The sequence below is a fragment of the Clarias gariepinus genome, chromosome 7 (assembly GCF_024256425.1).
Source record: "Clarias gariepinus isolate MV-2021 ecotype Netherlands chromosome 7, CGAR_prim_01v2, whole genome shotgun sequence".
NCBI classification, from domain to species: Eukaryota; Metazoa; Chordata; class Actinopteri; order Siluriformes; family Clariidae; genus Clarias; species Clarias gariepinus.
The window spans coordinates 24,376,427-24,400,900 of record NC_071106.1 but is presented as its reverse complement, the minus strand read 5'-3'; the positions used below and the strand labels follow the sequence as shown (position 1 = coordinate 24,400,900).

Here is a 24,474-nt window from a genome sequence, read left to right as displayed (position 1 = left end):
AGGCAGTGCTTATTGTTTAGTGTATATTTAAAGCGCATAAACGCAATAAAACAATTTTTAGTTTTTTAAAAAAAGTTTTAGGCTAACATATCATACATCTTTGTAGTCTTTTTGCACACACACGCGGGTGCGTTACAATGATAAAATAATAACAATAATAAATTCGGAGCACTACCACTAATAATACTAATAATTATACTGAATGGAGATTGTCCAGAATGATATCATCATTGAAGGAGAGAAGAAAATTAAAAATAAATACATATCAGTTTGAGCTTGACACATTTATGAGCTCTGTCGCTTGCTGTCAATAAGCGCCTAACAAACAAAACACATTTTCAGCTTCAGTAGACACACAATACTTCAGACTGAAACACGACTGCCCCCTACAGGTAATGAAGGCCATTTTCACAGCTTGCCGCGTGCAGCTGCGGCAAGTCGCGGGATCCCTTCTCTGAAAACGTGTGTTTTTTTAAAGGCCAGATCTGTACTTGTGACATCTGATTACATTGGTTTAAACTAGAACTAAGTCAGGGAATTCAAAGCAATTGGGGGAAATTCTTTTGAATTATTTTTTGTAAAAATATTCACTTAATCAATTACACTAAATTTCCATAAAATTAACAACGTTATTTTAAAATGTTTTCTGCTTTGTGTGTGAGTGCGTGTGTGTGTGTGTTAAAACAAACATTTCCACACCTTTTTCACTAGGTGCCAGGTCAATCCATGATTGGTAGAGAACTCCAGTCGAATCTGTGTGTCAATATGGGGAGAAGGCTTGTGACCGCAGCCCATTATAAGGGAGAATTGTAGTGTGTAGGAAGCCCCAATCTGCATGGACTGAGTCTCCACATAGCGAATACTGGAACCAAGGGTAGTTTTTCCGGTGAAACTGTGTAGACATATGCACAATAGACTACTTAGCATAAAAATAGTGAGTAATTTCTAGAGATATATACAAACATACAAATGACAGAGCACCAGAAAGGAAAATGACACCACAGCATTTTTGTAATTAGCATCTTTTGTAATCAGGCATCATATTTAATGCGGAAATGCATAAAAAAAATCATGTTTTTTCAGCCTGTGACCATCACTCTCCTTCTGCAAAGTGACCAGACAGTGACAAAACACTACTAGTTGTAAGTTAAAGGTAATTTTAGGAACAAGCATTGACCATGCAAAAAGAGTTAAAAAAAAAAAAAAGGTATGAATGAGCAAAAGAAGGCTTCAATCCTGGCTTCACCAGAGCTCATAAACGTGTCAAGCTTAAACTGATATGTATTTATTCTTCATTTTCATTCAGAATTATTATTAGTAGTAGTAGTAGTTCTCCAAATTTATTTTCTATTATTATTATTATTATTATTGTAACGCAGCCGCGCGTGTGCAAAAGGACTACAAAGATGTATGCAAATTGTAGAGGGTCCAGCGAGTATACTGTTGGCCTATAACAGTATTGTTTTATTGTTTTTTTGCGCTTCAAACATACACGGGCACTGGTGGCTCAGTGGTAGGGGATTCGTCCGCCATGCGGAAGACCCAGGTTCGATTCCCAGCCAGTGCTCAAAATGCTGGTGTTATGCGCTAAATGCCACGATATAGCCATTACATTATCAAGTTATGCTTCAGTACTAAATGCATGTTTGCAATTGAAATTTTTTTACGAAAAAAAACCCCTACGTACCCTATCATAAGTTAATATATTCCTTATACCAAATAAAATTTCATATTATTCACACACACACTGATTTATACACATCGCGCAGGGGGGTTAGAAGTGGCGCTGACGGGGAAGGGCGCGGGTGGGAGTCTCGCCCGGGGAGCAATTTAGTGTAAAACCGCCACTGCCTATTCTCCACCACATCACGTACTTTCCTGACCTCGGACTAAACTCCGCGCCTTGCTTTTATAATGTGGAGCAAGCCCGAGATCATATTAACGTTAATTATCGCCAGCCGAAACGAATAAGCGGCTCCGTCCCTTTGCCGCCTATTCAGGGAGCCTACGGAGTGAGTGAGTATCGATAGTAGATTTGTGTGCACACCCATCACAGCGCATGCCGTGACAGATCATCATAAGTTTCTTTAATAGTAAATAATGACCCCCGTTGCGCTGTACCACCGCTGGCAAAACCCTTATAAAATAGAAGTTAAACGAATTGACAAAACTTTCTGCGTGCGGTTAAGCGCTGACTCTACGTACAGTAGGAAAGTAAAGAGGAGCAGTGGCGGACTGGCCATTTGGAGCACCGGGAGTTTTCCCGGTGGGCCGCTGGCCAATGTGGGGCAGCCCAGTCAGTATGCAAATATATGTATATTAAATTAATGTATATTTAAAAAAATGACGGAAACCTTAATACCATGCATCTCTTTTCTATGCATATGGATGCGCAAGTGCGCCGCTGACAAAGAGCGCGTGTTTACGTTACCGCGGATCCCAGTGGAACAATCTGACTACATGTGCAGTGACATGAAAAAGTATTTGCCCCTTCCTAGTTTTTTTCTTTGCATATTTGTCACATTTTTATAGGTGGAATTAATAGTTTGTAAAAACAATGCAATTTATGCTTTCATAAGGAAAATATCAATTTCTTCCATTCCAAGGATTAAAAACGGTAACAATGTCAACTTTAGAATCTAGAATAAATAAGATAAAATTTACATAAATTTAAAAAGAGGCCTTAATCACTGAAAGTCTTCAGAAGAGCCTCAGATTCAAGAGGTTTTTAAAGTGTGGAGAGGTCCATTACAGTTCCTCTGAATGTATAGGTGAGAACAGCTGATTCACACTTGGAGAGAGTGAATAATTTGCATTTGAATGTTGTCTGGCATTGTAAAGCACAGTGACACTAAGAGAACAACAATTTTGGATTAATAGGAATAGGAGGCACTAAAGAGGAGGATTTTTATTTAGACTATAAAAAAATTAACCTGCGTCTATTTTTAGGCGTGCCAGCTTCCAGTTTTTAGTTAGAAGTTTTCAGTACAAATCTTATAATGCCCACATGACATCAAATATCCCCCTTGTTACTGTAATATTTTAACTATTACCATCCGTGCCTAATTCCGCGGCCCTGCTGCTTCGCATATCTGAAGGGGAGGCAGCCTAACTAGTGAGCGAGGAGGCGCACGCTGTGACAGGCTGAAAAAATCTATTGTCCTCAAAAATGTAACAGATGAGGACTCAGATTAATGTGCAAAACTATATAAGACTACATAGCCTCTATAAAACTTTTATTTAAGCGCACTCACAATAACGAAAAAACGTTGTGATTTTGTAAATGTTTGAAAGCAAATAAGCTGCGCTGTTTTGTATTGTTTTTGGTGAACTTGAGCGCGTCAGAAAATAAACGCAAACGTTTTTTTAAATGGTCAGAGTCAGTCTGCTTGCTGTTTTCCCGACGCGTTCATAATCATTAGTCTACTTCTGCCGGTGCGCTCTGGAAAACTTTATGCATGCGGCCGAGCGCTGATTAAAACTATGTAGTAAATTAAAGAGGAGAATCACGATGCCGAATTGATGTCCTGAGCCCAAACCTCATTTAAAGTAAATTAACAAATATTATAAGTGAAAAAACAATAGCCCATGTTTAGAAACCGTTTATAAATTCCTTCCGACATGAGTTGGCTATTTAGAATTTTTTCTAAATAGATGCTATCTTTAATAACTGATGGAGGTTTTGAGCTGTATACACACATTTTTGAGGGGTTTAAAACGAATTAATAAGTCCGAGCAGACCTACATGAAAGGTGAGAAGTGAGTAACTGAGCGCGCTGTCGCGTTGTATATACTGTACAACATGCGTTTATCAACCTTTTGATAAAAACGCTGCCTTTTGTAAAGTGAAAGTACTTTACAAAAGACAAACAGCTTTATTTTAGTCATGAATTCACAATCACATCGCATTCCAGCTATTATTTCCAGCTGTGGAAATAATGGATGAAATAATTATTAAATGCTGGATACAAACAGCAAATATGATGATTATTATAAAAAGCCAGAAGAACTTTGTGTTTATAAAATAATATTTACTTACTATGATAATATATATTGTTCATTTATGTCTTCTGATGATGTCGACACATTTTTACGTTTTAAATAAGAGATGTTGGCATATTCACGAATCAGGACATTCACAGTTAACACTATCAGATAGCCTACTATCAGGAAATTAAATTAATTTTAACACCATTTAAACCAAGGCATTGCCATGTCTTTCACTGTTTTGTCCCTGTTAAGACATTACAAAAACTATATAAGAAACTTTTAAAGCACGAATTTGGGCATCCCATTTCATTATTGTAAAAATAATCATGACAGATCTGTTGTGAAATAAAATAAAATTCATGTTTGCTTCAACATTGGAAACAATATTGTTTTAGGCTAAGTAATTATACACAGTTCTTTAATGTACAGTACTTGTTCCGGCTTTTAGATAAAGTCCTTTCATGCGCCATCTGGCGGATATTCAGTGAAGCACAACACATTTATTTAAATTCACGAATGTTGCTTACGGCAAGTCGCGGCACGCCGCGCGCTAAATTGCGGCATCTCGAAGGAAAACACACGCAGTCTTAATGGCCACATCTGTAGCTTTCGAAAGGGAACGTCTCAGGTCACGGCCTGTAAGGCGTGTTTGACACACATGCTTCAACAACCAGTCGCGCGAAGAGCGTTTCCATAGTGTTTTCATGCAGCATCTCGTTCCCGCTTTTTTAGGAAACAGGATTACAGCAAAGTAACCCTTTTTATTACAGCAGTGGTGGCTCAAATGGTCAGGGCTCTGATTTACTGATTGATAGGTCGAGGGTTCAAGCCCCTTAAGTAAGGCCCTTAACTTGCTCCAGGGGCACTTTATCCTGGCTGACCCTGCACTCTGATCCGAGCTTCCTAACTGGGATATGCGAGAAAAAAAAATATTACACTGTGCTGTAAGGAAAACGTGAATAATAATAATTAGTATTAATACAAACATACCTAAGAGTCCAATCATGCTGGCAGTATGGCTGTACACGTCCCAGGAAGAATCCCAGACTTTGTGAGACATCCAGCACATTGCTGAAGTCAAGACTTATGGTGTTAAAGAGCACAGATGTCATACTGATCTCATCCAGTGCCCAAACATCCTGTCCACTGCCTGAGTGATGTGGCTGCCACCAGCGGAACTGAATACCAAACTTCTGTGCACCAGGTGGGAGCTCTACTGACACAATCCTAACAAAGACAGAGTGCTATAAATTGGTGCATTACAACAGTTTCTCTAAAGTGACTCAATTTTTTTATAGAAAATTATGAACACAACAAAAATCTATTTTAGTTGAGTAATGAAAGGGAAATTCACCGTCATACACAAACCTGCTTAATTTACTTGAAATTGTATCCAAAAGTTTAAGTAAAAATACACTATTGTAGTAGGAAGGACAGAAAAGCATGTGGTTACCTGGGCTCATGGAAGCCTTCATAGGAATAATGCTGTAGCAGGTTCCAGGTGATACCATTGTCAGGTGAGTAATGGAGCAACAATCCCTCCCCAGGCTGATCTGGGGCAGGACAGGAACTAAGAGTACTACGACTGCCCAATCTCACTGTGAACTGCAGATATCTACACACACACACACACACACACACAAACACACACAGAGGCAGGTTCATAAATATTTAAAAAAACTACATTGAATTTGCGATGAAACAAGATGTGAGCACAATACATTTAAGGGGTTGGACAAAAGTGTGGCATTTAAAATACATGAATTTCACACATTTTTAATCCCAGACTGCCAGGTTTGGTGAACAAATTGCAGACAAGCAGTTGTGTGGCAGGTACTATCACAGGAGGACTGAACAGGAGTAAACCCAATAACAGACAAACAGTGATTCTCAGAGCTAAATAAAACACAGGAGTCTTAGTGAGCAGGCGAAGAGAACAGTGTGTGTGAGTCAGTGAATAACCAGGGTGAATGAAGGAATTCCCTGTGATGAGAATGGAGGCTGGGCTGTGGCACGGGAATCCTCTAGGTTTTTTGAGCGTTTGTCTATTGTTAACCTGCTTTGCAGACAGAATCCCCACGAACAGAAAGGCCGAATAAAGGAATGCACGAAACATTAACACCATTACGGTGCTCAAATAAATAAAGAGTTACTGCATTATGTTTCAAGACATCCTTAATTTCCTTTTTTTTTTTTTTTTAGTAATTACATTGTTAGGGGTTTCGGTGTGGAGATCCGCACCAAGAGATGTTTTACTGAATATAAGAGTCCTGACGCAGGGCTTTAGATGGGGTCAGTGAAATAGGAGTTGTTATTAGAGCTTATGACCGACACGGGAAGATATTTCCGTTTGGAGATAGCGCAGGATTATTAATTAATTAACTTAAAAGGAAACCAAAAGAAAACTTAATACACAAAATTCCGCTAATTGTAATTTACAGACCTCCAGGGCCGTACTCTGAATTACTTAGTGAATTTGCAGATTTCCTCTCAAACCTAGTCGTTTCTGTAGACAAAGTGTTAATTGCTGGAGATTTTAATATACATTTTGAAAATCCAGAAGACTCTCTAAGAACAGCATTTATGTCTATACTGGACTCGGTAGGAGTAAATCAGTGTGTAGTAGGACCCACTCATAAAGCAGGTCACACTTTAGATTTAATAAAATTTAATATTATTCGGATTAAGTATAAGAAATTTATTCACAATTCCACTATCTGAAGTTATCTCAGATCACTATCTTGTCTCAATTCAAGTGTTTCACAGTAATAATGTACGCACAGCACCGCGCTACCGTATGAAACGTACATTTATATCAACTACCAAACAGAGTTCTATCAGTAATCTCCCAGAGTTATCAACTTTGATTAGATCACTGTCTGACCCCACAGAACTCTATTAGGTGACTGAATATTTAGAGTCGATATTTCGCTATACCTTAGATAATGTAGATCCAGTTAAAAGAAAAATGATTAGAGATAAGAAACTTGCTCCCTAGTAAAATGATTACACGCGCACTTTAAAACAAACCGCTCAGAAATTAGAATGTAAATGGCGTCAAACTAAATTGTTAGTATTTCAAATAGCATGGAAAGAGAGCATCCTGAACTATAGAAAAGCTCTTAGTGTAGCTAGATCAACATATCTCTCCACTCTTATAGAAAATAACAAAAATAATCCTAGATTTTTATTTAATGCTGTAGCCAAATTAATCAGAAATAAGACCACTGCAGAAATCTCCACAACAACATCATGCAATAGTGAGGACTTCATGAACTTTTTAAATAATAAAATTATAAATATTAGGCATAAAATTGAGGTCTTGAAACCGAACAATGTAATTGATGCAGATGTTAATCTACTCATGTCAGATTAGAACCTACAGTGGTTACTCAATCGGAATGTAGGTCCTACCGTCGCCGCGCTCGGCAGTACTGTTTGGCTTTGTGCGTTTGCTGACTTTTACCGCTGAGTGGCGCTATATAACTACAGACTGACGCCTCATGCCTTAGTTCATTCTCTGCTGGATTAATGAGACACGGAGTTTTAGAACTGCACGTAGTAGCGGATAAAATCAAGTAAAACATTGTAGTTAAACAATAATATATTTATATATAATCACAGAACTAAAATGACAGTACAAATGTAGAATTCAAATTAAATTAAATCTTATTAGGATCAAATTTAAACAAAATAAATGTTAACACAGTGAGCCTTTAGATTTTATCACGTGTAATTAGATTAGATGCGTGTAGGGTTTTGGGTCGTCTTATATCTTGTGTTCTTTAAATTTATAGTAGATTTATTAACTAAAATAAATGACCATAAAACTAAAACATTGTCAGGACGTTCTACTGCGTCAGCTGATGTAGGTCATTCAGCCCCGCTTGTGTTCGACCCATGTTGCACGGGTGGCACCATAAAGCACAGACACGAGGCGAGGTCTTACGGGGAAAAGGCTAATTTATTTAGGTAAAATGGGGAAGGAAAGTGTTGAAGGTGGAAGAATGGAAAAAAGGGATAAAGGTTGTGCATGTGCAGTTCCGGGGGCTGTGCCACACTGGCATGCGGGCACACAGCTGACGATAAGTGGCGGTTGGCGGAGTGGCAGAAGGGAGCACGCGTAGGCAGCGCTCCTGCACACTCCCTCGTGACGGCGCTTCTCATGCTGTCGATGGCCTGCGCAAAAACTTGACACAAACGTCCTCGCAGCCTTTTCCTCTTCGCAGCGGGGCTGCAATGGCGGGCTCGGTGCGGGAGCTCGCGCAGCTCTTACTCATGCTGTCCACAGCGCGGAGATCAAAGGGCGGAATTCTAGTGTCCTTGTTTAAAGCCCCTGGGGCAGCTGTACCACTGCTGCTAAACCCTTATGAAATACAAGTTCAACATTAAACGAATTTACCAAACTTTATGCGTGCGATTAAGCATTGCTTCTACGTAGGAAAGAGGAGGATCACGATGCTCAACATCCCGGAATATTTTAATAATCTATAAAATTGCAAAGACTAGTATTGTGTATAAATAGTGATAAAAAAAAACAATCTAACGCATATTATGATAAGAAAAATCTGTAAAGAACATAAAGTAGTAAGAAGTAAGTGCGAAGAGGCCTGTGAAGTGGGGAGGGGTGCTATTTAGTTATTTGTAGTTTCTCTGAATTTATAGGTGCGAACTGCTGATTCACACGTGAAGTACAGTATCTGCATTTGAATGTTCTCTGTCATTGTTAGGCATACAGAGTAACACTAAAACATCAGCTTAAAATTAGTAGGAATAAAAGGACCTGATGCTGCATACATATTTAATAAAACAAAACTTCTCCGCGCTCTGGTAAACTTCATTAGACTGCGTAAATAAAAAGGAGGATAACGATACCGGCTTTATATTAAACTAACATATATTGTAAATAAACCACAATAACCCATGTTTAGAAAATATTTCTCATTCAGACAATAGAAAATAATCCTGACCCTTTTTGTAACTACTTGTAATTACTTACCCTTACTGCAACCATTGTGTATTTCAAAGACAGGAAAAATAAATTATATCTGCTGTTTTAACCACTACAGGGATATCACAGCCAGCGTTAGTTTACAGAAAGACCATAAAATTCAAAGATTGTGAGGATGTGCTACTGCGCCAGTGTCAACAATGTCGATGTCATTCATCAGCGCTCATGTTTTTGTGTTATTTTAGAAATAAAAAGCAGTAGTCTGTTATGGTCATCATAACTTTCTTTAATAAATAAGAATAAACATTTTACCAAACTACATTTTTACATTCCAGTGGCACACCCGTTGCACTCTACCACCATCGGCAAAACCTTCTGGAGATGATCTATATATTTATTGCACGAAATTTTGGTCAAGCGATTTTTCCAGTAAGTCACAATGGCCTGAATAAGCTTATCTTTGTTCCGTGGCTTGGCCTCACGTCTGACGAACTCCTTCAGCGCGTGCCAAACCATCTCGATCGGGTTAAGATCAGGAGACCTGCATGTAAGGAATACAGGTTAGAGAAAATTGTCATGTGCACATGTGGAATTCATAATCCAGCATCTAAAATAATTGAAAAAAAAAAGCGTTCCAAAGCCACAGTTGTTTCTTCAGCAAAGATAACATTGTCAAAGGTCTCTTTGACAGCCATCCACTGTTGAGCCTGGCTAAGACGCAGGGCCTTGTTGGCGTCCCGAATCATAGGGTCGGTGCTAAAAGAGACAAAAAAAAAGAAAAACAGAAAATTATATATATATATATATATATATATATATATATATATATACATAGTACATAATTTATGTGTGTGTGTTTGTGTTAAAGCGACATATAAATGAGTATTCGTTAAAATTATCATAGTCGCTTACCGGGCTTTGCCATACTTCCATCCGAGTTTCTTTATGTACCTTCTAATGGTGATAAGTGATATTTTAAATTGCATTCGAGTCTGCAGCTCGTCTTGAACCTGTTTAGCAGACCGTTCATCATTTTCTTGCAGCAGTTCTTCAAGGCACCGAAGTACAGGACTATTCAAATAAAAAATACATTTTATTCGATTTTAGCTTAATGAAAAATAGAGATTTTATACAAAACAATTAGTAACATACTACAATTAGTAACTTACCTGGTCACTTTCATTGCATTTGGTGGCTTAGTTGCAGGAATCTGGCCACGAGAACGACAATGCCGCCTGATTGTGTTGTCGGAGACATGAACACCTGACAGTTTCAAAAATGCCCTGATACTGGAGATAAGGTGTCCTGCTAACCATAAAGACCTGATTTTGATGCTCATCTCAGGCGAAATCTTCGTCATGGTCGATAGTGCGGCAGAAAGCTTGAGTTGAAAAAAAGATATGGGCTAGCATTTACAAAGAGACCACGCAGAAAGTTAAACCAATGCATGTGGGTGGGACGGGGACAGGACCCACCCCCTTTTTTCAATATCAGTGAAACAGTCTTGGACCCAGTCACTTTTACATCTAAAGTTCTAATTCTGCGCGATAAAATATAATTAAACAGTTTATTTACACTTATAACATTCTGACATTCACAGTCTCGATACAGGTTGTCTTTTTAATAAAAGTGCATTTAGCTAAATTTTGCATCAGTAGGAACAACTGCAAGGCACCAGGGCCTGAAATACTTGTTTTAAACAAAAATGTGTAAAATAATAATAATAAATAAATAAAATACAGCATTCGTTTAGAATAAACTTTAAAACTTAATAGCCCTCTGAAGCAGTAAAGTTGCAACATTCAAATCAGCACTCTGGACTAGTGCACTTAAAAGTATGTCATTGAAACCGTAACGCATTAAAACATTTTAAGTGTGCAGTGACTATAAAACATTTAAATGTTTTATTAACATTTAAATATTATGTAAATACATAATATTTACTCTTTAAACTCAGTTAATTTATTACATAAATTAAATGTGTAGGTATTTAAACTTTTACGTCGAAAGTTTTAGTTCTCCTTGAATTTTTTTTTTTACAATGTAAAAATTATGATGGTTAATTTAATATATTTTACCACACCAAAAAGTCATTTTTTTTCAGTGTATCTTGACTTTCAGAGTTTATTTGATACCGTTTACTATTTGCAAATTGGTCCCATTCTGATTGACATTTATTGTTGATGTATGCATTCAACCATGATTTAAATATGTTCATTCAACAAGTAATTTTTTTAGTGTACATGCAATCTCTTGGTTATTCCAGTTTTATTTTATTTCATATATTACCTTACCAATTTGCTTATCTGCTTTTCTTTTTCCTCCTCCTCCTCCTTTTTTTTCTGATTGTAGTTGTGTGAGCTAGTGAGGATGCGTGTAACCAATAGGGCGATTAAGCCCTGTCAAAATGCATGGGGATTAAAACGAACTATAAATGGGTCCTAATATTGGGGCAATTATACCCTGGCAGAGTGCATGGGGATTGAAACGAACTATAAATGGGTCCTAATATTGGGGCGATTATACCCTGGCAGAGTGCATGGGGATTAAAATGAACTATAAATTGTGTAATTTAAGGCAATTACAATGAAGAATAGATTACTAAGTATGGGTTAATGCGTAAAAGTCGCGCAATTACGTAGCTATTGAATGTTTAAAAAACACCATTTTAAAAATTTTAATAACAATCTAGTTCGTAAGTCGTTAATCATAATCTGTTTTATTTAAATTATTAAAATTGTGTTTTTTAAACATTCAATAACTACGTAATTGCGCGACTGTTAATCAGTAATCCGTACTTGATTATCTATTCTTCATTGTAATCGAATTAAGAATTATATATATATATATATATATATATATATATATATATATAATTTTAGTATTGTTAAATGTTTTTATACTACTAGGTAGTTTTAAAATTTTATTTCCACTTTATACTGTACATACACCCGCATGCGCGGTAATATCAACACACGCCCTTTGTCAGCGGCGCCCGTGCGATCGACGCACTCATCCTGTATATGTGTAAAGGATTTTTATATATTTTTATTAAAATAATAATAAAAAATATATATTTGAAATTACAGTCACGCTGTACTTATTCATTTATGTTCTTCAACGTTCATTTTAAAGGAATCATACATTACCATGCTTGGAAGTTTTGAATAAATTAAGAAACCTTGATTATACTGCATAAATATTATTTAGTACAACAAAATCTCTGGGAAAAAAAACAAGAAAATTATTTTTTCCAGAACTGTAAGACAGTATACAGCATATTGGTTCAGTGCCAGACGAAGTGCGACTCCGGGTGTACTACATACATATTACTTACAGAAAATGACTTTCTCGTCTTTGATTCACACATTTGCAACTCCACCCACATTCCACTGCCTTAGCATATAAAGATGGCACTTGCCATCTACAGTAACTTTGTTTAGGGCTTACTTCGCAAGGTGACTGCTCCGCAACTTCAAAATGAACACCGCATCATTTTACAGCAGGCTGAGAAGCACTAGGAAGGTAAGATCAACTAATAACTTTGTTGCCTTATGATTAAACAATATTCTATCATTCTGTATAGTTTTATATTTTACAATGTTTTAATCTTTGCACTACGTTTGATACTGTAGGAATCTTTGGAAAACAGACCATTAACAGAAAGGAGGGCAAAAGCTCCCGCTGCTGCCAAAAAGAAGCGCTTGGTGCAGAAAAAAGCGGTAACATGCGCTATGATTATATATACATTCTACATATATTATAAACGCTACATCAAATCGTGAGTGTGAAACTGAGAAAATGACTTTGAAAGGTTTTCAGTTGTCCAGTGACTGTTACTATTAAGACACTTCATTATTTTTAAGATACTTAACCACACCAAGATTTGTATTAACACCTTCCGTATACTTTATTGTATTATAGGCAACTACCCTGCATAGAGAAGCAGTTAAAAAAACACAGACTGTGGTGGACTTGAGGTCTGCGCTGGAGAAGCGTGACGCTGAGATTGAGGCGCTCAAACAGCAGCTGCGTGTCTGCAAGGCAGCACATGCTCAAGAGATAAGAGCCCTTTAGAGTGAATTTCAGGACTGCAAAGAGGCACACGCAGTTCTGCAAGCCACCCATAGGCAACTTGTTGAGGCCCACACTGGTGTCCTACGAGAGGCTCTTAGTACACGGGTGAACTGTTCACACACCCCAACCCCAGACTTTCTTACACCGACCAGGAGTACTGCTAGTGGGTATGCAGAGAGCGGGGAAACGATGTCTCCAGCCACAGCTTCCATTACAGGTGACCACCCAGAACTTCCTATTACTCCTCCCACTACAGAGCTTCTCGAGTCGCTCATGACTCAGAGTCAAGGACGGCCAGATCGGCTTGGTTGTTTGTTGTTTCGCACCGTGGTACCGCAAGATGTCTATAAAAACTGGGCGTCCACAACAAACTGGGATGGTTCCAGAGGCAAACGTGGACTGCCAGTAAACGTGAGACATTTTCTAATGACGACAGTGGCCAAGAATTTTCCCTCCCTGACTAGTGCTGACAGCAAGCGGGTCAAGGACAGAGTAAACAAATTTTTACGCTCACTGAGGGTCACTGTCGCACATAGACGTTTACACTACTAAACGTTCACACTACACTGCTAAATTTTGTTTTTGCTCTATTGTACTTAATTTCTTCATTTCTAACACTTTATTTTAACATGGTTGGCACTGTATGTATGTAAAACAGATGTGTTCTAATTTTCTATTCTAATAGTTTGCTCTATTTGTTTTTGGTTATTTCTATATTTAAATTTGAATTCTATTTTACAGTTTTAACTCTTGCAAAAATAATAAAAATGTTTCTTAGAAGTCCTTGTGCTTGTGCTGTTGTGCTTTAATAATACCAATAATCAGATAAAGACGAATGAAATGAGAATGTGAAATAAGGGAAGGGTGAATAATTTGTATTTTAATACTTAGGGTTTGTTGGGTTACAGTGGATTTTACTACGCGGTGTAAGTGCAATGGCCATCCGTCTGCTCGCGCTGACTCTGCTCTTCGCGGATGGCCGGACCGGCCCCTCCCACCTCTCGCTCCTTTGAAGTTCCTGGGGCGCGTTCCATTTGCCCTGCTTGCATGCCGCACTTCCGCGTTGTTGCACGCGCGCTGCATACACAGCGCGTAGTAAAATCCACTGTAGCCCAACAAACCCTGAGTATTTTATAGCGCCGGGTGCAAGCCCGGGCAACGATAGCAACGATAGCTCACCAGTCATGTGTAATTCTGCGGTCCCGCTGCTTCGCATGTCTGAAGAGGAGGCCGCCTAACTAGTGAGCGAGGAGCGATATTGATTTGGGCGCACGCCGTGACAGGCTGAAAAAACTGTGTCAGATTAATGTGCAAATACTACATAATAAAACTATATAAGACTACATGGCCTTGACTCAACTTTTATTTAAGCGCACTCACAATAACGAAAAAACGTTGTGATTTCGTATGCGTTGTGATTTTGTAAGAGTTTTAAGCCGCGCTGTTCTGTATTGTTTTTGGTGAACTTGAGCGCGTCAGAAAATGAACGCAAACGTTTTTTTTAAATGGTCAGAGTCAGTCTGCTTGCTGTTTTCCCGACACGTTCATAATCATTAGTCTACTCCTGCCGGTGCGCTCTGGAAAACTTCATGCATGCGGCTGAGCGCTGATTAAAACTATGGAGTAAATTAAAGAGGAGAATCACGATGCCGAGTCGAAGTCCTGAGCCCAAACCTCATTTAAATTAAATTAACAAATATTATAAGTAAAAAAACAATAGCCCATGTTTAGAAACCGTTTATAAATTCTTTCCGACATGAGTTGGCCCGGTGTTATGCGCAGAGCGCCGGGAGATTTCCTGAAGCTCAGAAATCACTGGGCATGTTTTCTAAATAGCCGCTATCTTTAATAACTGATGGAGGTTTTGAGCTGTATACACACGCATTCTTGCCTTAACAACTTTTAAAACTACACCTGTAACACAATAAACAGTAATATTTCAAACATTCTGCAGGCTGATATTTGGAGAAAGGAAAGAATAATGAATAAACCAGTTGTTGGGTCAAAATAACCCAACCAGGTGTTCATTTGTAAACTACATCTCATATGAGCCAACATGAGCAACCCAACAATGTGTTTAAAGTACCTAAAATAATCCAGAACTTAAATAACAATAAACCGATACAGAGATACGCTGTATAACGGTCACTGTTGTATTTACGGCAACGAGCGAAAATGTCACTTTGCGCCACCTGGCGGCCATTTTACGAATGACTTTGAAATGCAACTGATTTATTTTGGCCGCTGACGTTTTTACGCGGCGGTGAGCGCGACGGTAATAACCATTCCAATTGATCAACTACTGTAGAATACTTTACTCCCCTTGAAGAGAATGAACTAATTTAACTCATCTCTTCTGCAAATTCATCAACCTGTATATTAGATCCTGTACAGACACATTTTCTTAAACAGAAAGTACCAGCAATAACAGACCTCGACCCCTGTCAGCTGTCCAGTTACAGGCCAATATCAAACCTCCCCTTTATCTCTAAGATTCTGGAAAAGATAGTAGCGGAGCAGCTATGCTCATATCCACATAGAAATGGCATACATGAACTGTATCAGTCAGGATTTAGGCCTCACCACAGCACAGAAACAGCACTCGTTAAAGAAGTAAATGACATCCTATTGGCCTCTGATCAGGATTGTGTAACTATGCTTGTATTACTTGACCTCAGTGCAGCTTTTGACACCATTGATCAGGCTATTCTTTTTCACAGATTAGAAAATGTAGTATGAATTAAGGTTACAGCCCTCTCCTGGCTCAGATCCTATCTGAACTATCGTTATCAGTATGTAGAATTAAATGGTGATTATTCTGCATGTTCTCTAGTGGAGTTTGGCGTTCCGCAGGGCTCAGTTTTAGGTCCACTGCTTTTTTCCCTTTACATGCTTCCTCTGGGCAACATAATCCGTAAGCATGGTATTAGTTTTCATTGTTATGCTGACGATATACAGTTATATGTCTCAGCAAAACCTGATGAAAAAAAACAGCTTACTAAAATTGAACAATATGTGCAGGACACAAGAAATTGGATGCTAATTAACTTCCTTCTGCTTAATCCGGATAAGACAGAAGTTCTAGTCATAGGACCGCATACAGCTAGGAGTAAAATTTTAGATCACACTGTAACTTTAGATGGCCTTTCTGTTCCATCAAGTGCAACAGTGAAAGACCTTGGTGTAATTATAGATTCCAGCCTTTCATTTGAAGCTCATGTAGATAATATTACCAGGATAGCATTCTTTCACCTCAGAAATATTGCCAGGATAAGAAATGTATTGTCGCTAAACGATGCAGAAAAACTAGTTCATGCTTTTATCACCTCTAAGTTGGATTATTGTAATACCTTACTGTCTGGTTGTTTAGCTAGATGCATAAATAAGCTTCAGCTAGTCCAGAATGCAGCAGCGAGAGTCCTCACTAGAACCAGAAGATATGAGCACATCACCCCTATCTTATCTTCACTGCATTGGCTCCCTGTGAAATTTCGCATTAATTTTAAAATACTACTCTTGACATATAAAGCATAAAATACCTGAGTACCTGAGCGAACTGCTAGTGTCTTACGAACCGCCACACCTACTTCGATCAAAGGGATGCAGGCTGCTTGTCAGTACCGCGTATTATGAAAAATACAGCTGGGGGCAGAGCTTTTTCTTACAAAGCCCCAAAATTATGGAATAGTCTTCCATTCCATCACATCTCAGGAAGCCTTTATGTTCGTGGTACCTTCTAGCTCTCCCTTTTAGTTATGCTGTCATAGTTAGTCCTGCCGGAGTCTCTGCTTGCACTCTACAGTTATTATACATTCACATTATACATTGTGTGACTGTGACCATACCTAACTGCCATTTCTCCTCCTTTTCTCTTTCTCTTTCCTCCCTCCTCCTGTCTCCCCCTTTCACTCTTTCTCTCTCTCTGTCGAGCTACACATGTCGTTCCCGAGCTGCCAGTGATCCAGACTCCCTCTGCCCTCCGGACCTGTCTGACCCATCCTAGTGCCCCACTTCTGGTTGAAGATCTCGTCACATGGATGCCCCGTGTGTCTCTCTGGGATGCATCTGGTGTCTGGGGATGATTTTCTCTCCCTAGAAGATGGTTCTGGCCTTGACTGGTGTTGGCAATTGTTTCTCTGGGGACTTGACAGTTCGATAGTTCAGGACTGGAACTTCCTACAAGTCTACCTGGGTCTTCAATAACTACCTGGACTCCATATTAACATCAATTAACATCAGCTATTATAGCTGAACTGCCTGCCACCTAACACACTATATAAATGCAGATCATTTACTGCTTTCTGTTTTACCCAAATGAGGATGGGTTCCCTGTTGAGTCTGGTTCTTTCTATTACCATCTCAGGGAGTTTTTCTTAGCCACTGTCGCCCTCGGCTTGCTCACCAGAGACAAACTGACCATTTTGATTCGTACAAATTCACATTTCATACAAATTTAAATCATTCTTTTGATTGTGTAAAGCAGTGATTTGCGGCAATGAAAATAGCTAAAAGCGCTATACAAATAAAATTGAATTGAATTGAAGTGAAAATGAACAGACCGCCGCCGTCTAACCGAGAACTGATTGGATTCTGGAAACTAAAACAAAAAATTAAAAAACTAAAGATGCTCTCGGGGCTTATGCCGTTACTGAGGATTTATAGTAGGAAGAGAAAGAGTAGAGTTTGTGCTTTGTGCACTTTAACCCGAGAGCGCCAGCTAAACTACTGCGTGTCGCTCTCCCTCACTTTCTCGCCGGTGTCTTAAACAGACAGAGGCTTGGGCTTTGCCTGTGTCTTCTTCAGCGCGCTTTGTCTTTGGCCCTGACACCTTTTACCGGTGCGACTGAATGATCACACAGAGTGACGCGGTATTATGACCCGGCCCGTTCTGAACAGTTTATGCGTGGCTCTGCCCCTTGCGCGAGACGCGACGTTACATACATATCCACTAATACTTTAACAACATACACTTATCACGAATTGCATTTTATATGAATGTCACATATGACACGCGCACACAAACACATACTTATATAATATATTTACATACAAACACATACTGTATACACATAAAAACATAATATAATTAGTAAATTTGTGAATTATACTCAAAGTAAATATGAAGTCTGATTTGATTGGTACCATTAAATATTTAATTTCTATTTATTCTATAGCTTGCAAAATACATTTTAGGCAGAGACATCTGATCGGTCTTGTTAAATCGTGTTTAACGCCTTAATTCTGCCAATTCCCCCATCCGCGAAACCGGTTTGATAACTTCACACCTACATCAAAGGTGAGAAGAGGGATGACAGTACCTGAGCTTGCTGTCCCATTGTATATACTGTACAACACGCGTTTATCAACCTTTTGATAAAAACGCTGCCTTTTGTAAAGTGAAAGTACGAGCCGTGGGTTTCCGCACGGCGACGTCAGTCATAAATTCATATATGACTGAATAATTTCAGTCTTAAATCCACAATTACATTCCAGCTATAATTTCCAGCCCTGGTCACATAATAGATGAAATAATTATTTATGCTGGACACAAACAGCTAAAAACATGCTTACTATTATTCTAAAAAGCCCAAGGCATATTTACTTAATATGATCAAATTTTATATATATATATATATATATATATATATATATATATATATATAGTTTATTCATGATGGCGACACATTTTTCTGTTTTTAATAAGATATGTTGGCATATTTATGAATCAGGGCATTCGCGTAGTTAACACTATTAATTACGTAGTTATACTATACTTAAAATTAATTTCAAGACCATTTAAACCAAGGCATTGCTATGTCTTCCATGGTTTTGTACCTGTTAAGACATAACAAAAACTATATAAGAAACTTTTAAAGCACGAATTTTGGCATCTGATTTCATAATTGAGAAAATTATATTATAATAATATTATATTAATATTATATTATTCAAATCAAATTCAAAATCAAATCAAATTCAAATTTTATTTGTCACATACACAGTCATACACAGTACGAAATGTTGTGAAATGTTTATACAACTGCCATTGACCCTAAAAGAGAATTAAAGTTTACAAATAAGAAATAAATATGAATAAAAGAAATACGATAGAAAATTAAATAGAAAAATTAAATTAAACTAGGAAAAATAGAACTAAAAATAAAAATAGAAATGTGCTAGGAAAAATAGAACTAAAAATAAAAATATGATGTACATAAAAATAGAAATATACTGTACAAATTGAAATATACTGTACTGGGTGTGCAAATATGCATAGAACAAAGTATTGATATTATAATAATATTATATTAACTCAGTCTAGCATGTGTTTCAACCTATCTCTGTCAGTTCTCACAGACCAAGATGCTTTTACTCACACAGCAGAGGCAGATTTCCCAGAAACCTCATCTACCCTCCAGTACTGTCACATTGCCCTGCACTTGTGGTAGGTGGGCTCTGGAACTGCCAATCTGCTGTAAAGAAAGTAGATTTTATCTCAGCCCTAGCTACCCATTATCCTTTTGACTTTCTAGCACTAACTGAAACTTGGATATCTCCTCAGAACTCAGCTACACCGTCTGCCCTACCCTCCGCCTACAGTGGTTACTCACGCAGAATGTATATGACTGCCACACACTGTGTCACGGCAAACAAAATAAATCAGTCGCAATTCAAAGTAATTTGGGAAATGACCGCCAGGTGACGCAAGGGGACATTTTGCAAATGGCTGCAATTAATTTTGTTTAGACAGACTCTATGTTTCTCTCTGTCTACTGTTGTTGTTATTATTAAAGAAAATAGCACAAACCACAGCTCAAGGGCTTGTAAAAACATTTTTATTTTTAACGGTAAAAATTTAAATTTTGGAGTCAGTGGTCCGAGCACAACGTAATGATCTTTGTATGATAAAATGACTCGTGGCAGGAATCTACAAGAGGCGCTTCAGTTTCAAATAATAATTTACCGCTGAACCCAAACAGCAAAAGAACATGATAATAACAATATAAAGAATAACATTTATCTTAATTTTATTCAATTATTAATAATTAAAGCTGCTCACATCGCGCGCTTTCACTTAAAAAAAATGCAGTGTTTAATCAGCAAGATTGTCGCCTCTCTTTATAAAAGATGAATAATCTGATTTTTCGAAGCTGTTTGTGTCGGCTCATATCGGGAGCATTTTAATCAAAGTGGAGATGAAAAGTGAAAGTGTGTAACAATAACACAGCACAATGCATGTGTGTGAATGGCTGAAATGTTGTTGTGAATAAGCCTTTTAGTGAAATATAACAAACACACATTTATACGTGTTAAATAAGCACTGTCTTTGTGGCGCTGTGCGAAACGCACGCCGATGTGAGCCACTTTATTTCAAATGGTTGTGTATCGAGCGATTAAAAAACAATACAATGCGTGTTATGATAAGGAAACTTTCTATCTCTTCCATTCCAGTGATTGAAAAACAGTAAAAATGTCAATTTTGAAATCCACAGACGCTTAGTGGTCCGAGCACAACGTAATGATCTTTGTATGATAAAATGACTCATGGCATGAATCTACACGGAGCGCTTCAGTTTCGAATAATCATTCAATAACATGATAATAATCAAAAGTTAAATAATATTGTTCTTTTTGCTGTTTATGTCCACCATTTAATAATTATTTAATTATCAATAACTAAAGCTGCTCACATCGCGCGCGCTTTCACTTAAAAAATGCAGTGTTTAATCAAGTATATGTCGCCTCTCTTTATGAAACGATATGAGCTGGTGTCGGCTCATATCGGGAGCATTTTAATCAAAGGGGAGATTAAAAGGAGTAGAGTAAAAGTGTAAAAAAATAAGCGCGGTCTTTGCGGCGCTGTGCGAAACGCACGCCGATGTGAGCCGTCTTATCTCAGTCATAATATACAAATGTGTTTTAGCTGTGTAGTGGACCGCGCACATAACCTCTCGCGGGCAAGTCTTTCTCTAAACACACCTTTTTAACGGAGGTGGGGATAAGAAACACAGCACCGGCAGAACTAGACTAATGATTATGAATGAGTCGGGGAAAACAGCAAGGAAACTGATTGGCCATTTTAATAATTCATTGATAAGTTGATGTCTTTTCATTTCGGCTGTGAGTGGATGCGCTGTACTAATCCACGTTTCATACGAATTACATAAGCTGATTTTTTTCCCCATTAGTTTATATAAAAGCAGACATTTTGCTTTCTGTAAGTATATATTTTTCACGTCGGTGAGGCGAGTATACACAGAGTTTCAGTTTATTTTCTGACATGCCGAAGTTTACAGAAACCGATACAGAATAGTGCTGTATCCCTGTTTGCTTTCATTATTTTACAACATCATAACGTTTTGTCGTCATTGTGCATGCACTTAAATAAAAGTAAAGTCTTATAAAGGCTATGTAGCTTATATAGGTTTATTATATAGTTTTTGGCCATTAATCTGACAACACCTGTGACTCACCCACGTTTTCTGATACACACAGCCAGAGTTTTCTGGCTACGCGAGTGTTACTCATGATAAATATAAAAGGCTCACTGTGTTAACATTTACTTTGATTAATTTGATAAAACTAAGAAACCCCTATATTTAAGTTCCAAATTTGTACTGTAATTTTAGTACTGTGATGATAAATTCGTTTAATGTTTCACTTGTATTTTATAAGGTTTTTGCCGCCTCTCCTCGACAGTGAGGACATCGCGCATCCTCCGCTGGACTGCGAGGGCTTCGTGCTTCTTCCTCCTCCGCCGCCTCCCCTCGACAGTGAGGACGTCTCGCATTCCTCCGCTGGACATCGAGGACTTCACGCTTCTTCCTCCTCCGCCGCCTCTCCTTGACAGTAAGGACGTCGCGCTTCTTCTTCCTCTGCTGCCAGGCTTTGAGGACATCGTGCCCAAGCCTCAGTCCAGTGCCGCGGACGTCTCTTCAGCTCCGCAGTCCCTAAGTGACATGGACATCGCTTCAGCTCTGCAGCCGCCGAGCCCCGAGGATGGCATGCTTCTTCTGGCAGAGGTGGTGGTATGGGTCTCCTGTTGTCCAAGAGATGGTCCTTCTCGCCTATCCCCCTGTCTCATCTCAGTTTTTCATCATTTGAATTTCATGCAGTTAAGGTAACCTCTCCAGTTAATCTCCACATCTTGGTTATTTACCGTCCTCCTGGCACTCTAGGAAACTTTCTAGATGAAATGGACATGCTTCTTAGTATTTTTCCTTCTGCTAACACTCCTCTCACTGTTCTAGGAGATTTTGACCTTCCATCTGACAAACTCCAATCTTCGACCTTGATTGGCCCGTACGTTGCCCAGATTACGCCTTTATGTGTTTTTCCGATAGCTTTGCTCCCGGGAGTCTTGGCAAGGGTCATCAACAGGGTTTGTGCCTCTTACTGATAGCGCCCCGTTGGCCGACCAGAGTGTGGTTATTTAAGCTAATATCTCTCCTCGACGGCTCACTGTCGGTGATTCCAGTGAGGAGGGATCCTCTGTCTCGGGCGTAGGGGACAATATTTCATCCCGGCCCGAGCTTTGGAACCTTCACGTTTGGCTCCTTAACAGGACCAACTAAGTCAAGCTGGTCCTGCAGCCAGCGTAAATTAACATTATTCTAAGTGCTAGGGCTCTCTCCACTAGAAGAGCTTATGCCCTCAGATGGAATGTATTTGAAAGTTGGTGCATGACAAAACATTTAGTCCTAGTTCACTGCCGAATTGTTTCAGTGCTGGAGTTTCTGCAAGAAAAAGTTGTCCTCGGGCTTGTGCCCTAGTACTCTCAGAACATATGTAGCTGCTATTTTAGCCTGCCATATTCTGATTGATGGGATTCCAGTGGGAAAGCACCCTTTAGTTGCCCGTTTCATTCGTGGAGCTAAACAGTTGAGGCCACCCACTAGAGCTGCTGTCCCTTTGTGGGATTTATCTATCATACTCAAAGGTCTGATTGACACCCCTTCAGAACCACTAGAGTCAGCGCCTGTCAGGTTTCTGACCCTTAAGATGGTTTTTCTATGGCCATTACCTCTCTGAAGAGAATTAGAGATCTGCACGCCTAGTCAGTCTCCCCATCCTGCCTAGACTTTGCCCCTGGCTAGTCAACGCCATTTTGCATCCTCACCCGAACTATCTTCCGAAAGTTCCATTCTCAACCATGCACCCTGTTTTTCTTAAGGCTTTCTGTCCTCCACAACTCAGGAGCAGGAGAGACTTCACTTACTGTGTCCAGTACGCGCTCTCCAGATTTACCTCCACCGCACCAGCCAGTGGCGTAAGTCAGAGAAGCTTTTTATATACATTGAGGCCGCAACCAGAGGTGCGGCCGCCACTACACAGACCTTGTCACACTGGGTGAGAGATGCTATTGCCCCTTTCCTATGAGGCGTGTGGGCTCACTTCGCCGCTAGAAATTAGGGCTCATTCAATCAGGGGGATCGGCTCATCTATTGCGATGGCAAGGGGTATTCCCCTGCAGCAAGTGTGTGCCCCGGCAGGTTGGTCCTCTCCACACACATTTGTTAGATTTTATAGTCTGGATGTTCATTCTACTTCGGGTTCACGGGTCCTCGAGTCAGCCTTCCAGAGTGTAGCCTTTGAACGGGAACATCTCTGTTTACTTTGTTCCCTGAAAAGGTGGGAACAAATGCTGCGCTCCAATACCGCACTGCGTGCATGACTGGACGTCCCTTTAGACAAAATCAATCTGAGGAATGTTTCCGGTTTACTCCTATTTATAACCTGCAGGTGCGTCTCATCAGACGACGTCACCTGACCGAGGTTATATAAGCCAAAATTTGGCGTGTTTGATACACACATGCTTTACAACCGGCAACACGAAAAAGATGTTCTCATAGCATTTTCACGCAGCATCTCGTTCCCGCCTTTTCAGGGAACAGGGTTACAGCAAAGTAACCTGAGATGTACTGTGTATAAGCAAGTGCCCTAACAAACATAGCTAAAGTGTACAGTACTAACAAAGAGTATGTGCGCTGGGGGGGCGGATAGGAAGATGAATCAGGAAATCTCATTTAACAGAACTAAAGACGGTCAGAGGTGTGAATGCGCATCTCCGCTTTGCTCTTTGCTGTGTGTGTTTGTGTTTTAGGTTACTAGGGGTGCATTCTTAAATTCAGTCTGTCTAAATCTCTGAAAAATCATGCTTGAAAAAATACAACAACAATTAAACACTTGATCATTTGCGTCTGTGCTATTTTTTACTTAAGTGACTCATATTTAATTTTTTCTTAGTTTAAAAAATGCTTTGGGTTCTTCATTTAGAGACAAACTTAGGAGGAGTGGAATGTGAGAAAGATAAGGTGAGAAATCTCAAAGGAGAATGTACTGACTCCCCCCATTACTAACTACCCGCTGGACTTGTCTAACTCATCCTGGAGACCTGCTTCTGGTTGGAGATCTTATCACATGGATGCCCCGTGTGGTCTGCCTGGAATGCGTGT

At 39.1% G+C, this 24,474-nt stretch overlaps 1 protein-coding gene across 1 annotated transcript in view; it reads right to left on the bottom strand.

Annotated features, from left to right (window-relative positions):
• Positions 1-24,474, bottom strand: part of reln (reelin) — a 1,039,407-nt gene that overhangs the window by 404,012 nt on the left and 610,921 nt on the right. Inside the window, exons 23-25 of the mRNA XM_053500241.1 lie at positions 5,444-5,605; positions 4,981-5,217; positions 700-892 (exon numbers count right to left, since the gene is read on the bottom strand). Coding sequence (XP_053356216.1) covers positions 700-892; positions 4,981-5,217; positions 5,444-5,605 — 592 coding nt within the window. The remainder of the gene's footprint in view (positions 1-699; positions 893-4,980; positions 5,218-5,443; positions 5,606-24,474) is intronic.